Source organism: Rhinatrema bivittatum, chromosome 7 (genome assembly GCF_901001135.1).
Source record: "Rhinatrema bivittatum chromosome 7, aRhiBiv1.1, whole genome shotgun sequence".
NCBI classification, from domain to species: domain Eukaryota; kingdom Metazoa; phylum Chordata; class Amphibia; order Gymnophiona; family Rhinatrematidae; genus Rhinatrema; species Rhinatrema bivittatum.
In genome coordinates, this window is record NC_042621.1 from 199,519,301 (window position 1) to 199,534,826 (window position 15,526).

Consider the following 15,526-nt stretch of genomic DNA (forward strand, 5'->3'; position numbering starts at 1 on the left):
ATGGCAATATAATGCCCCTGAGACACATCCCACAAAAAGGTGGGGTAAAAGCAAGGGGAGGGTCCCAAAAATGCAAACCCCTAAGAATGCTGAAAAATAGGGCAAAAGGCAGCAGATGCTGCAGTCATGATTACAAAATGATAAAATCGCATTGCCTTAAGTGACTGTATGATGATGTATGAAAAGACCATTTTCACTTCATTAGATGAATTGTTTATAATTGTTTTGTTTTTGTTGTTTATAACATTAGTCAAGCTCTCTATTCAATGCAGACATCTACAATGCCCATAGCTTAGTGGACTGAGCATTGAGGAAGAGGACAATTTTCAGTTTTCACAAAGGTTTTATGCGGGTAAAAGTATGCATGCTGTTTCACAACACAGGGGAAAGGGAGTGGGATTATTTATTTATTTTATTTTAAGTTTGCTGGGATAGGGATTCAGTTCATACCTGTGGACTTGTAGGGGGCTGAAAATCCCCCCCCCCCTAGCTGCTTAACTGTTCATCCTATGTAGGTCTCCAATCTAGTATATATCCCGATGGAACTGGAAACATCTAATAAGTATGGAAAATCTGCCAGGCTTTTGTATGTGCACAGACATGAATCTGAATTTCCATTAAATGCACTACTCTTGATTTTGGAAATTTAGCCCAGAGAGTATTGCAGAATGTGTGGGGTTGTTTTGCTGCCAGCATTTTTTTGGTCGCTAATGTTTGGGAATCAGTAAGCAATGCCAAATAGAGGCAGACGACAAAGTTTCTGTTTAGCAAACTGAGGATATTCAGTTTTCCAAGAAAAAAAAGAGAAGGTTTTTTTTTTCTTTGTACATTTTTCTTCCCCGGCAGCTAATGTGCAAGAACTCTCATCCAAAGGTCTGATTCTGATAAAAATTACTTTTCAGGAAGCGTGGGGGAGGGGCATTTTTTGCAAACTATGATGGGCCTCTTTGTTGAGGTGGAACAAGAGGAAAAAGCCACAGTGAGGCACGCTTGATTTATGTGTACAGACACTTCCTAGCATTCCAACTAAAAAAGGGTCTTTAAAAGAAAAAAAAAGCCAGAGGACAGGGAAACAAATTGAAAACAAAAATCCTTAGACTCATGGAGCTAATAGTGGTTTTGAATGCTATAGTCACTAGGCTTCTATTTATTCTGCACTCTGTAGTAGGAGTTTGGAGGGTCACTGAAATTAAAAAGAACAAACTTTACTGGTGGCTGGCTCTGCTGAATATCTTTTTGTGCCTTGAAATGGTGCTGACGCTGAAATTCAAGAGAGGCAGAGGACTGAAATGGTAAGCAACTCTATACAAATACTATCGTCATTTCAGATTATTGCAGTCAGTTTGAATGCAGGCTTAGTGAGAAATTCTATATGCTGTATCTGACTATAGCTCTTGTATTGTTTTTATATGTGCACTTTTCTGTTAACCTTTGTCAAACCCTTATTGATTTATCCAACTCTGATGATAGAGATGGTTGCTAAGCTAGGATTTCTTCTGCAAGCCTAACTGCATGAGTGTAAAATGAGCTTTCAGTAGTTTTTGTGGTATTATACTATTTAAGCCTTTTATAGCTCAGGTCAGAAAAAGCACAGTTATACAGAAAATCATTGTAAGCATTCTCAGCCATTATTTCAGAATTTTACCAAGAATGTGATGCATATTATTACTGCTCTAAGTAGGACTGCGAAATGAATAAATGAGCTATTGTATAGTACTGTTTAAATGTTCCTTGAAGAATAGGATTTTATAATGTGATTTAAGTTTAATACCAGCTTATTGAGAGACAGTAATCAGGGAAATAATACAAGAGAAGCAGGTGACCAGTTTCTGCTTAGTAAATCAATTCTAAATGGCTTAATTTTTGAAAGAGCATTCTAGTAGCTGTATTGACCCCTGAGAAAACTGAAATCATTGTACTGCAGGGTATGAGAAGAATCATGGGTCTGAATAGCTCATCTTTTTTGTTGGTCCAGCAAAAAGTATCAACCCAACAAAGTTTCCAGTTTATGAAGGAAAGATAATGGTTAAACGCTGCATTTAAGTTTTATGTCTATAGAGGTCAGTAAGAGGATTCTCTTTCTCCTTTACTGTGGAATAACCACAGACCAATAGTTCACAGTTAAATGCCTCCCAGAAAACTGAGGACTGTGCATTTCTTTTCACAGAATGAGTTTCTTAATATGCCCTTAGAACATGGAGGGAGAGCTAAGGGTACAAGCATGCAAAATGATGAAAACAGATTTTGCTGGTGATTCTTACAATGAGAAAACTGTGCTACAATGCAAAATGTAATGTGTCAGTTGTAATTTCCCAACTGACACCCTCAATAAAATCTCAGGAATTATTAGACCTCTCTGTTTTCTTTTGAAAGCAATGCATTTTTGGACGTTGGGAATGAAAACCAGTGGTAGTTTATATCCATCCAGCTACAACTTCAAATGTACATTAAATATACAGTGTGTTTTTCTAAATGAAAAAGACAAGAGGAATCACAGTGGAGGTGCACATATAAGTATGAAGAAGCCTTCATATATTGTTCTCCTCTACTTAACTCTCCTTTCTATATGAAGCCCTTCTTGCCTATCCTCATGAGCTCTCAACTTTCTTTTCTTTAGCAGTATCTCTTTAAATTTACCTTCATCTTCTATACCAGTTCTCCTATATATCTTGCATTTTTTCATTGGGCTCCTTGTATAGTCTGCTGTGCCTATCACCCCCTATATACACAATGAGTCATATTCATTAAAGGTTAGCACGGTGCTCAGGTGCTTACTGCTGGCACTAATGCTTTTTTGGCAATTTACCAATCAGAGCTAATTCTTTTAGCACTGAGATCAGTGCAAGATCTGTTAAAAATCACAAACTGCCTGCTCTGGGCTTTCATTACACTGTGTATAACAAGGCAAGGCGAGCCATTATTGAATGCAAATTTTTTTTAAAAATATGGGGTGGAATATAATTATGAAGGATACAATTCTTAAAAGGGACTATTCTACCTGTTTAGCAGCAAGAAAAAAAACAAACCTAAAAAATTGCCCATCCCTCCCTATATGGGATAAAGTACACACACTGTCTGTGTGGAAAGGGGCAGCAGCAAGGGTAGGATTAGAACAGGCCAGATTTCATTTTGAAATCCCCATGCATTGATTACCCCACATATTTTCCATCTGGAGAATATGTTGGTTAAACAAAAGTGCTGTGGTACCTGCCACTGTCAGATTCTCAAAGGGAAACACCAAAACTGGCTTGCAGGCTGGCAAATTCTTTGTACCTCTGGGCCTGCAAGCACTACAGAGAAATAAAAAAAATTGGCCTTGAAATGTTTTTGCATTATAAAAGTAGGGCTGCTGCAAAGCCAGAGAAAATTAGTTTTTCATGGATGCAAAAGGCTTGCTGAAGTTTGAAAAAACTGTCTATATTAGGACATTTGACTTTCTGCCTGCCTGTTCTTCACAGGGGGAAGATCCATTTTCACAACTATCAGACTTGCTCATTTTAACTGTGCAGGAAAAGCACTGGGCTTCATTTATTTAATGCCAGATGATAAATTCAGCCAGTGCCAAATTGCTCATGTCTGCGCAAAGAAGGACACTTTAGTGCTAGCACTGGGATGCTAAATGTCCTTTTGGAGAGTAATTTTGTAACTATGCATGGTGGCATGGTGTATGCACCTTTTACTCGAAGACTTTATCCTAAATTTTCAGAACATATTTATGCACATAACTTTGCTTTGAAAATTCACAGTAAATAGCTTGGAATATGCACAAACTACCTCGCAGAAAGCTATGCCTGCTCTCTCAAGGGTGTAACATGCAGGTTTTAAAAGTCCCAACTCTGCACCCCAGAATGCCTATCCCCAGTCTTCATTAAAGTATGCATGAAATGTGGTTATATGCATACTTTTATGTGAACTGAGCCCTGGGCTATTTTATAACAGCTATTTAGTATTTACATGCATGAGCCATGTTTTATGCACATACATTGCTTTGAAAATAAGACCCAGGGATGGAAACTTTTAAACATCATCGTGGGCGTACATGTACACACGTATGGCGGCTCACGCGGATGGACACAGCCATTTTATAGTATATGCGCATATATGTGCATATGTTATAAATTGGCTGTACGTGTGGGCATGTGCACGCAATTTTGTATGGATGCGCACATGTGCACACAAATGCTGGCTCTACCATGTAAGTGGGGAGATTTTATTCGATACTCGCACCAATGCAATTCCCAGTTTCCCCAGTCCCGTTTCCAGTACACCCAGGTGAAGACTCATGACTTCCTATTCTCTCTAATTAATCTTTCTCCCTTTTACTCTGTTAGCCCTTACCCTTCAAACCCCGCTGACTAGCCCTGATTTTTTTATTTTAAAACTTAGACGATATCCATAGCAGAAGTAAAGTTACATGGTAGGGGACCCTTCCGCTCACTTGTGTGCATTGTAAATAATTACACGTACATTTCAAGTGACCTTTCTGGAACGCCCATGTCCTGCCCATGTTCCACCCAGACCACGTAGATGTCCTGCCCCTTTTTTGACTTTTTTATTTGTGCGCATACCAGAAGATACATACATACTTGAGTGCTTCTTAAAATCTGTGCAGTGAGCAGCGCCCCAAGACATGCGCATATCTCCCAGCTTTGGCGCGTAGAGCTTTTAAAATTCATCTTTTGGAATCTGTCTTAGCCATTAATCTGAACTTAGCCAGACAAATGGCACTGGATATCGACCTCTAAATGTCTAAATAGAAAGTACATATAAAAAAATGAAGCATTTTTTTCACATAGAGACAGAATGGGGAAAGAGCCTTAATCAGACTGTAAGTAAATAATAAAGTATGTTAATGGACTACAGAAATCCTAGGTGTTAAATACATATTTGCATTTTCATTTATTAAATTTTACAATTTGCTTTTTTAGGACAATTCCAGTTTTAATATATGTGCTGAATGATATGTGCATATCATTCAGCGCTTACTCTTATTTGAACTTTTATCATTTTTTGTTTTTCCTTTTTACTAACTGGGGCCACTATTTGCATGATGCACTTTCTGCTGTTTACATGTTTCTACTACTCTGAGAAATGTTATGTTTTATTATGACCCTGTGATAGTGATGTATTTTATGTTTTATTACATCCATCTATTGATGGCATGGGTTGCAGTTTAGGTATATATGCATTTATGTTTATATATTATTTTGATGGTAGTGATTTTTTTATTTGCTACCAGGCTGATATTCAAAAATAATAAGTACCTAAAAAGGAATTGGGGACCTAAATCTCCCTAAATGAAAATTTGTCCTCCAGTGATTTCCTAATTTTAAGCAACTAAAAAATGGGCAGGGCCAGGGATGGGATAAGATAAGGGGAAATAAATTAGCACTCAGTGCAGATTTCCAATGCTAGGCATCTCAGTTTGGTGCCTAATGTTGAATTTTCCGCTCGTGGGCCTGATCACGAGCAGCTCACTCACCCCCAATGCCGTGCTGCCCTGCTCTCTGCGGCCTGGAGCACTGCCATCCTCGGGCTCCGCCTGGCCGCTGCTTCCATTCGGCCAGGGAGACACCACCAGTCTGCCTTGCGGTTGTTGCTGCTGCTGTCATCCATCTTCGTGATCTTCACAACCCGGGCAGCTGACTTCCTCTCTGCTGCCGGCATCCTCTAGGCACGCAAACACACACACCTCTGCATTCAATTTAAATAGAGAAGCTCCTGGCCCTTTCTGATGATGTCATCCAGCCAGCCCTATAAAAAGGCACTTCAATCTTCACTCCTGGCCTTCACAAGGAGCTTCAAGGTTGTCCATGGTGTTCTTCATCCTTCAAGGTCTGCCAAGGTCATGCTCCTGTTATGATGGACTTCATGTTCAGGATTTCTTCGTTCCATTTTCCTGGTCTCTCGTCGGTTCCTGGCTCCTGTCTTCAGCATCTGCAGTCCTGAGTCCAAGTCTTTGTCATTGTTCCAGAGCAAGTCTTCTCTCCTGTTCCTGGTTCCTGAGTCTTCATTGTATTCCCGAGTCCTCATCTTCCAAGTTACTGAGTCCCTGCCATGTTCCTGTGTCCAAGTACTCCAAGTCCTCGGAACCCTGCACCCAAGTGCTGCGAGCACATGGACTGTGACCAGCCCACAGTGGGCTGTGTAGGTCGTGTTGCTGCCTAAGATCTGGGGCAAAGTCTTTGGAGTTCTGTTCCTTGTTTCCAGAGTCCTAATCTTCATCTCGAGAGTCCAAGTCTTCAGTCCAAGTCTTCATTCCAAGTTCCTGCAAGCGTGCCAGTGTCGTAGTCTGTGACTAGCCCACGGCGGGCTGTGTAGGGCAGCCCATAGCACTAGGCCTGTTCCAAGCTTCCAAGTCGGTTTTCGCTGGATCAAGTCCTCGGAGTCCACCCTTGTTTCTAAGTTTCAAATTCCAAGTCAAGTCCGAGTTCCAAGTTCCTAGTTATTTTCTTAGTTCTGGTCTCGTGGAGCTTGTCCAGTCAGCGGTTCTCCTTGTTCCTTGTTCCACGCCATGTTCCTCATTCCTTGCCATGTTCCTTGTTCTAGGACTTGTTCCTTGTTCCAAGTGATGTTCCTTATCATGTTCCAAGACCAGAATCTGCGCCACCGTCTGCATGCTCCATGACCGGCTGTGTAGGGCATGTTGCAGTGTAGTCCTCCTTCAGAGCCTTCATCTTGTCCAAGTCTTCAGAGCCTTTGTCTAATTCCAAGTCTTCAGAGTCATGTTCAAGCTTTCATCATGTCTTATCTTGAGTCCTCTGCCTCCATCTGTCCCGACGCACAAGCCGTTCCCAAGCGGCAGGCCTGAAAAGGCTATCAAGTGGCTAGAAGGCTACCCCAGAAACCAGCATTGCATTACTGGTACAGTGGAGGCTTGAGTGTTCTAAATCTCCAAATGTTTCAAGTCTCAATCCTGTCCAGCCCGTGCCTGGATGCGCTTGCCCACTCCGGGGTTATGCCATGACCCAAGGACTCACGCTCTCCCATCGATTAGGCCCTGAGCTCGATGACAACACCTAAATTTAAACAATTAAAGAGCATACTTAATTTAAAGACCTCAATTTTAGATGCCAAAGTTTGGATCCTATTTTCAGCTCAGCTTAGGTGCATAAAGAGGTCAATATTCAGTGGCTGCTGAGTGGAAAAGTTACTTGAGTACCTTTAGCTGAGTATATTCAGAGGTAAACTTACCCAAGTATGCTCTGCTGTATATCCAGCTAAAGTTACCCAGGTACCTTTAGCTGAGTGTATTCAGAGGAACACTTACCCAAGGGTGCTTTCTGAATATCTGGCTAAAGTCACCTGGGTACTTTTAGGGCAGCTGTTTTTCCCACCAGAATTTCCCATCTAGCTATAGCCTGGGAGCCCTGAATATCAGCACTCACTGGTTAAAATATAGCCACGCACCTGGAACAACCCCATCACTGCCTCTTTTTATCTTCCTAAAATTTTGCCCAGGTGAAAATTTGTTCTGACAATGTTTAGCCAGGGAGCGGAGCACAATTTTCAATTCTCGGGTTTTGTTTGAGTAACTCAAAATGCTCTCCAGATAAAGCCTTTGAATATGGGCTTTTAAGCTATATACTGAGAATTAGGCACCTAACTTAAACCCCTGACTGAGGTAGCCTAAATGTAGGCCCTCAGCTTTTATGTGTTATTGAACTTTTGCTTTTTTAACATTTTTCTTTATGTATTTCATGCTGTTCATCTAGGTTACTTTCTTCAAGTATTTTGTATGTCTTGGCGAGCTATGAAATAAATGAATGAATGAACAATGGTTACCACTATCAATTCATAACAATCATAATGAATATTTAAAACCTAGTGATTTCTTGTTCTCTATATCTATATAGTAATACAGAACTCACTCCATTTGTGTAGATGGTGTGTTAGGGCACTTCCAGTTGCCTACATGTAGACTCGACTGGATAGAGTAAAAATAGTAGCTTTGTCAAAATTGTTTGTCTGTGTGTGTGTATGTGTGTGTGTGCTGCTGATATTTAAGATAAAATTACTGATATGTTAGCACCAAAATAGTACACATTTCTGTAAATATTGCTCTCTACTGATGTTCATATAGGGGCGGATTTTCAGAGCCCTGCTCGCGTAAATCCGCCCAAAACCGGGCGGATTTACGCGAGCAGGGCCCTGCGCGCCGGGAAGCCTATTTTACATAGGCCTCCCGGCACGCGCAGAGCCCCGGGACTCGCGTAAGTCCCGGGGTTCTCCGAGGGGGGCGTGTCGGGGGCGGGCCCGGTCGTAGCGACGTTTCGGGGGCGTGTCGGCAGCGTTTTGGGGGCGGGTACGGGGGCGTGGCTATGGCCAGGGCGGTCCGGGGGCGTGGCCACGCCCTCCGTACCCGCCCCCAGGTCGCGGCCCGGCGCGCGGGGATTTACGCCTCCCAGAGGGAGGCGTAAATCCCCCGACAAAGGTAAGGGGGGGGGGTTTAGACAGGGCCGGGCGGGTGGGTTAGGTAGGGGAAGGGAGGGGAAGATGAGGGGAGGGCAAAGGAAAGTTCCCTCCGAGGCCGCTCCGATTTCGGAGCGGCCTCGGAGGGAACGGGGGTAGGCTGCGCGGCTCGGCGCGCGCCGGCTATACAAAATCCATAGCCTTGCGCGCGCCGATCCAGGTTTTTAGCAGATACGCGCAGCTCCACGCGTATCTACTAAAATCCAGCGTACTTTTGTTTGCGCCTGGAGCGCAAACAAAAGTAGGCTATTCGCGCGCCTTTTAAAATCCGCCCCATTATTCTTATTAATTGGCAAGGTCATAAGGAGAGGCCATTTTCAAAGCTTATACAGTTATTTATCCTTGAGAAAAGTGCTGCTGAAAATTTTACCCATCTCCCGACAGTGCAGATAAATGTATCCCTGGCGGCTGTTGCACTACAATGGGACGGAGCGCTACTGGGAGCTCTCCAGTGCAGGATGAGGAGAGTGTGTGCCCGTGCGGTGAAACCAGTCCAAGTCTGGGAGGCTAGCACAAGCAAGGAAAGTCCTTGAAGACTTGGAGCAGGTGTGAAGACTTGGAACAGATGTGAAGACTTGGACATAGAGGAGGAAAGTCCATGAAGACTTGGAGCAGGCGTGAAGACTTGGAGCAAACAAGGAAAGTCCTTGAAGACTTGGAACAGACGTGAAGACTTGGACATAGTTTCAACAGTTTCATGATCCTAGTTCTGTATTCCTCTGTTTTATGTAATTGCACTATTTGAGGCACTGTTATTGTTATTATGTAAACCGTTTTGATTTGTAATCCTGTTACAAGAAATTCGGTATATAAAACTGTTAAATAAAATAAATAAATAAACATAGGCGAGGAAAGTCCTTGAAGACTTGAAGCAGACGTGAAGACTTGGAACAGATGAGGAAAGGCCTTCAAGACTTGGAGCAGGCATGAAGACTTGGAACAGATGTGAAGACTTGAACAAAGGCACAGAGGGGGAGAGCAAGGCCCGCAGGTGCCCTACACAGTCCGGAGGCTGGTTGTGGACCACGCTGTCCCCAATGCACCCTACATAGCCCGATGGCTGGTCATGGACCACATGGGAAGCGGGACAGGCTCGGGAGGTCTCATAGCACAGGAATGACGCAACTTCTTGGATCCTCCGGAGTCAGGACTGGATTCAAGAGCAGATAAAATGTGGAACTTGGAACTCAGATTAAAAGCAAGGAATCTCCGGAGGCACGGGTTGTTCAGGACCTGGAGCATCAGGACCAGGATAAAACATCAGAACATCAGGACTGGAACAGAACATACAAGAAGATCCATGGATGAAGATCAGAGATGACAGGCAGGAGCTGGAGATGAGGAATCCTTGGGAGGACTAAGCCCCTTGCCGAAGCAAGGACTGAATGAGCGAGGAGCCCCTTATATAGGGCTGGAAGAAGGCAACTCCCTGGGAGGAGTTCAGGAGGACCACACCTGCGTTGGCCCTTTAAATCCCAGAGGAAGTTGCGGGCCCGCCCCTAGGAGGAAGCTGGGCAGGACCCTGGACAGTGGCCATACTGCCGCTGCAACGCTGAGCCGGAGCAGGAGAAAACTGGGCCTCAGGGCAGGCCCTGAATTGGGAGGCGGCCTCCGGGCCGCGCACGGAGGATCGAGGGCTGCGAAGAGGAGTGGCTCCAAAGTGTAGGCAAGGCCGGAGCTTCTGCGGCCTCTGGGCCGCGGAACGGTGGCGGCTCCATGCCGCAAGAAAGGCCTCTGCTTCTGCGGCCTCCGGGCCACGAAGGTAAGCACTTCCCATGACTCCAGCCGCGGGAGGAGCGCAACAGCGGCTAGATTTTCAAAGGGAAACCCAGTGTGTTTTATGAAGACAGAGAAGATTGGCAGAAAGATATTGGTTATGATGCATTATTGTACCTTCATTCTTAATCCTGTTATTGAATTAGTAAAATTATCTTTCTTATTTTGAAAATCTTGTTCAATGCAAAAACAAAAGTGATACACCGCTTTAAAAAAGCACAAAATAATGCCAATTTGGAACTGGTACACACAGGCTCCTCTTTCACTTACTTGGCACTGGTCTTGTAATCCTGTCTGGGGACGAGGCAGACTATGAGTGCTGACCTGGGGACAGTGGCGTACTAAGTGAGGTGCAGGGGTGCAGTCTGCCCCATGTGACAGCCAGGAGGGGGGTGCCAGTTGGGAGGTCAGCGGCTGCAAGCAGAGCCCATCCCACTCATGGTAGAAGAGGGAGGCCTCCGGGCTATGAGCAGTAGAAGCATTGTGCGGCCGCCTAGAGTGCCATGGGTCTGGAGCCAGCCCGGAAGAGGAAGTGGTGGGTCTGCGCGGGCAGGAAGAAGGAAAGGTCATGCAGACATGGCCTAAAGCAGGAGGAAGAGCAACAGCGATGCCCCCCACCCTCCCCACTGCAGATGCAGGAAGTACAGCCACTCCAGCACCCATGCCACCTCAAGAAAAATGAAGAGTCCCTGTCTGTCAGGGGGTCTGAAGGAGAAAGCTGCTGTTGTGCTTCTGATGGGGAGCAGGATAGAAAGTGAGAGAGTGTTTGTGTCTGTGTGTGAGAGAGAGCATGTTTGTGAATGTGTGAATCTAGGAGAGTCTGTGTGTGTCTCTGTGTTAGAGCATGCCTGTGTGTGTGTGTGTGTGTGTGTGTATGGGAGTGAGGCTGCATGTCTGTGTGTGAGAGAGGGAGCTGTGTGATGGGGTCTGTTTGTGAGAGAGAGAAATGGAGGGGAGCCTGTAAGCAGGGGTGTATGAAAGTGTGTGCAAGAGAGAAAGGGAGCCTCTGTGAGGGAGAGGGGAACCAGAGATCACTGGGAGGGGGGGGGGGAGTTGGAAAGAAGGACGGAGAAGTGAGGGAGGAGGAGGATTGGAGAAATGAATCGGGGGGGGGGGGGGGGGGGGGAGGTACCAAACGAATTATCCACCCCAGGTGCCAAATATTTTAGGTACGCCACTGCCTGGGGATCATCTCCTTGAACTGCAGAAGAGGAAAAACTGTGATTACAGAGCTGAGAAGGAGGAGAGAGACAGTGAACATAAGGCAAGGGAACCCCTCCTCAGGTTCCAAGAAGATAGAAGCTGGCACAGGTCTGGATATCATTCCTCCAGGGCCCGAGTGCAAACAGGTCCAGGAATCCCTCTCCCTGAGCCACAGGAGAAGAAAAAATGAGCACAGAACTGAGGAATCTCTTCTCAGGCCATCAAAGCAGAGACTGAGTGTGGGAGAAATGTTATTTTTAAAAAATCAGTTCTGTGGTTTTTTCTTAGGTTTCTATTTGTACTATCTAATATAAATAGCTGCTATATATCTATACATCTGCAATTCCCCTTTCACCAGTCTGCAAAGTACTTCTCAACTCAGAGCAGTGTCTGGAACCTGGATACTGCTCTTGGGAACAAGCAAACCTGTAATTCCCAAAAGGATCATACTCAAATAATAAAAAAAAAAAATGTTGTTTTCCAAATAAAGATATATTTTATTGAAGATAAAAGCAATCAGTCCAGCAGTATAAAAGGCAAAACAATTGGGAAATGTGAAAAAGTATAGAAATAGTCTTTCTCTAAAAGTAATTATTACCACATATTCCCAGAAGTCAAAAAAATCTTCTCAAACCGCTTAAGTACATAAGCAGGACTCAGAAAATCTCTTCTAGTTCTCCCAACAGGTGTCTTCTCTCATTGAATCCCTTGGAACCAGGGAAACCCTCATCTCATACCCAAAGATGGCAGCAGACTACCTGGTTGGAGACCCAGTCTGTAAAATGGTTTTTTTAAATCCCTCTGACCTTGGGATTGGAAACCCCCCTGAGTATGATTGTTTTCCTCATAGAAACCACTAGAGAAGAAAACTACCTTCTTTCTTCCCAGGAGCCCGAAGAAGCTCAGTCCTTAGCTAGCTGCCTCTCTAGGTCCCTGCAAAATGTCTCTTCCAACCCCAGACACCAGTGAGTCTCTGGACTCCAGAATTGACCCACCCTTTTAGGGAACAGACTCTCACTATCATTCAAACTACCATCCTTGTTGCTCTGTTTCTGGATAGGAAGGCATAGACAGTTCTACTTTCACCCCCACCAAAAAATTCAAAAATTAGGACCACATTTATGACAATGCATACCACATCCTGTTATGTAAAATAAATTACATCAGATAAAATTAGATAATAACAATTGTGTACATGGAATCATCCTCCACGTGACATACATTGAAGTGTGTATTCTCAGTGTCATTATGCGTCCAGCACAGGAACTAAATCTCCTGTCACATGTCCCTGTAACTAAAAAGTAGTTAATATTTACAAATGATCTTACGTGATACATATTACGTTTTTTATGCCAAAGAAAATAGGAAGACTAGGTGAAAAGGTCTAGAAGTCTGCAAACCCTCTAGATGAAAAATGTCAGAGTGCTGGAACCCAGATACTGCCAAAGGACCAAAAGTAAGTCTTTTAGGTATGTGCATCCGAAAAAGGAATATGAAGACACCCATGCCTCTCTGTGTGGCCAGGAGAAAATCGCAGTTCCCTCAGAAACTTAAAGATGAATTTTCCAAATGTTATGCAGGTAAAAAGTAATATATACTTGCATAAATAGCATGTACTCGCATCTATGCTATTTTATAAACCTCCAACATACACTTGTACATAAGGGTTTACTTATAAATGTGCATATTAAAATGGGGTGGTCTAGGGGTGTTTCAGGGAGGGCCCAACATATACACGTGGGAGTTGCTATTTTATAAGAGACTTACACATTTAGATTTGGCAACTTATGTGCGTATTTTTACCCCTGCTCAATATCTGGCATAAATGATATAAAGTGTGTTTACTACAAGGGCGGGAGGGAGGTTGGACAGAGGGGGGTTCAGGCTGAAGGACCAGGAAGGTCATGATGACCTGAAATGGACCGGACAAACCGGTGGAAGAATCAAAAAAACAGGTTAATTTCCTTCACGTGCGCATGTTAGAAAATTTGAAGACTTACACAGGTAAGTCCTACTTAAATTTCACAAGTAAAATCTCCTTGCGTATAATTTTAAAATAGAAAGTAAAAATATGTGCATTTATTGCTGTTTGCTGTTGCGGTCGCTACCGCTTCCCTCCGCCTAAGGCCCAAACCTGCCTATCTCCGCTTCAGGAATCACCGCGCTCCGTCCGCTCCGGACCCCAGGGGCTTCTCTCACTCCACGTGACGTCCACCATTACGTGCCTGCTTCTCTCCTGTCTCGCGCACGCGAGGACGCCCATCTTGAGCACTCAACCCCCAGAAGCCTGGCCCCGCCCATGCGGGTCACGTCACGCCCAAGTACCAATATAACCGGCACTCAAACTCTCTCTCATCGCCTTGCAACGAGGTTCACAACTCCATAGTTGTTCTTAGTTGCGTTCCTGGTGATCTCTACGTTGCCTGCCTCTGACTCCGGTTTGCTTCTGACTTCCGCTTCAGCCTGCTGCCTGCCTCTGACTCCGGTTTGCTTCTGACTTCCGCTTCAGCCTGCTGCCTGCCTCCGACTACGGTTTGCCTCTGACTCCACTTCTGCCTGCTGCGTGCCTCCGACTCCGGTTTGCCTCCGACTCCACTTCAGTCTGCAGCCAGCCTCTGACCTCGGCCTGAATCCGCTTCAGCCTACAGCCTGCTTCAGCCTCCGGTTTGCTACCGATTCCGCTTCAGCCTACAGCCTGCTTCCGCCTCCGGCTTGCTACAGACTCCGCTGCTGCCCGCTGCCCTGCCTTCAGCCGGCCCTCGGTCCTGTACAGCCAGTCCCTGTCTCCCAGGTACCTTGGACTGCCTATCCTTCCTGCTTGCTCTGGTCCCGGTCTGCCTATCTGAGTTCCTGGACTTTCTGTCTCACTACCAAGTCCCGGGGACCCGGGACCCTACGGGCTCCTCCCGGGGGGTTCCTGGTTCCTGGGTGAACGCCTTCTACTTGTGGCTTCGCCTCCCAGCCTGCCCTGTCACCCTAGGTAGGCCTGCCCAAGGGTCCACTATCTCGCCAGCAGTGTCCAACTGCAACAGTTTGCATATATAGTGCAATTCAGTGCCACTTAACTGGATACGTTCTGACTTATCTAGCTCTAGAACCCTTGTGTCTTATTCTTTTATTGTCTATCAACATTTTATTTATATTCTGCTTTTTGGCACTTCAAATCAGATTACATTCAGCTACTGTAGGTATTTTCCTGTCCCCAGAGGGCTTTTAATCTAAATTTGTACCTGAGGCAATGGAGGCTGAAGTGACTTGCCCCGGGTCACAAAGACTGGCAGTGTGGCTTTACAACCCTACTTTCTCTGCTCTGTAGCCTGCTGCTCTAACCACTAAGTTACTCCTCCCAGGTTTTCCTAATTCCTACCTTTGTTTCTTTTACAGGATGATTATTGCAGCTGCATTTTTAGCAGCATCCCAAAGTCCCAGATCATCTTATATTTAGTGAGGTCCATATTAATAAGCCAGTGAGCAGAAAAGTTATAATAGGAAGGGAAGATGATAGCAGCCAAATTAAATTATCTGGGTGGCTTTAGCGTTTGCCAGCTTACGGATAATTATTAAAGAAATATTTTTAAAAGTAGCTGTCAAGCATCCCCTTCACTTAACCCCCCTCCCATGTCTTAAAAAAATAGAAGCTGAGTTCCACTCCCTTCCCTCTAATAACTTAAAAAGTCCCCATGCCTTCCCCTTTCCCCCAGCTAGTGCAGGAGGAGTAAAGTCTTTTAACTCCCCTTGTTCCCTCTCCAACTACTCCCAGTGTTTATTAGGGACGTGCATTCATTTAAAACTAAACTGCAAAACATGACGAATAAGGCTCATTTGTTTCATTTGGGGGGGGGCCCTGAGCAAAATCGAGGGCCCCCTCTAATGAAACAAACCTTATCCATCTGCTTCATTTTAAACTAATATAGCAAACCTAGATCTAGGTCTGATGCCAGGGCCTCGCCTAGGGCATAGACCGAGGCCCAAAGCAGAGGCCACGGCCTATGCCCGAGCGTGAAGATGGGTTGGGTCGCAGCATCGGACCTGGATCTGGGCCTGGGTCCAGGCCAATGTTCCAGCACTGGAACCT

General features: G+C 44.9%; 1 protein-coding gene across 1 annotated transcript in view; it reads left to right on the forward strand.

Annotated features, from left to right (window-relative positions):
* The first annotated feature begins 935 nt into the window (after positions 1–935).
* Positions 936–15,526, forward strand: part of TMEM26 (transmembrane protein 26) — a 58,591-nt gene continuing 44,000 nt past the window's right edge. The window contains 1 exon segment of the mRNA XM_029609745.1: positions 936–1,292. Coding sequence (XP_029465605.1) covers positions 1,102–1,292 — 191 coding nt within the window. The 5' untranslated portion in view covers positions 936–1,101.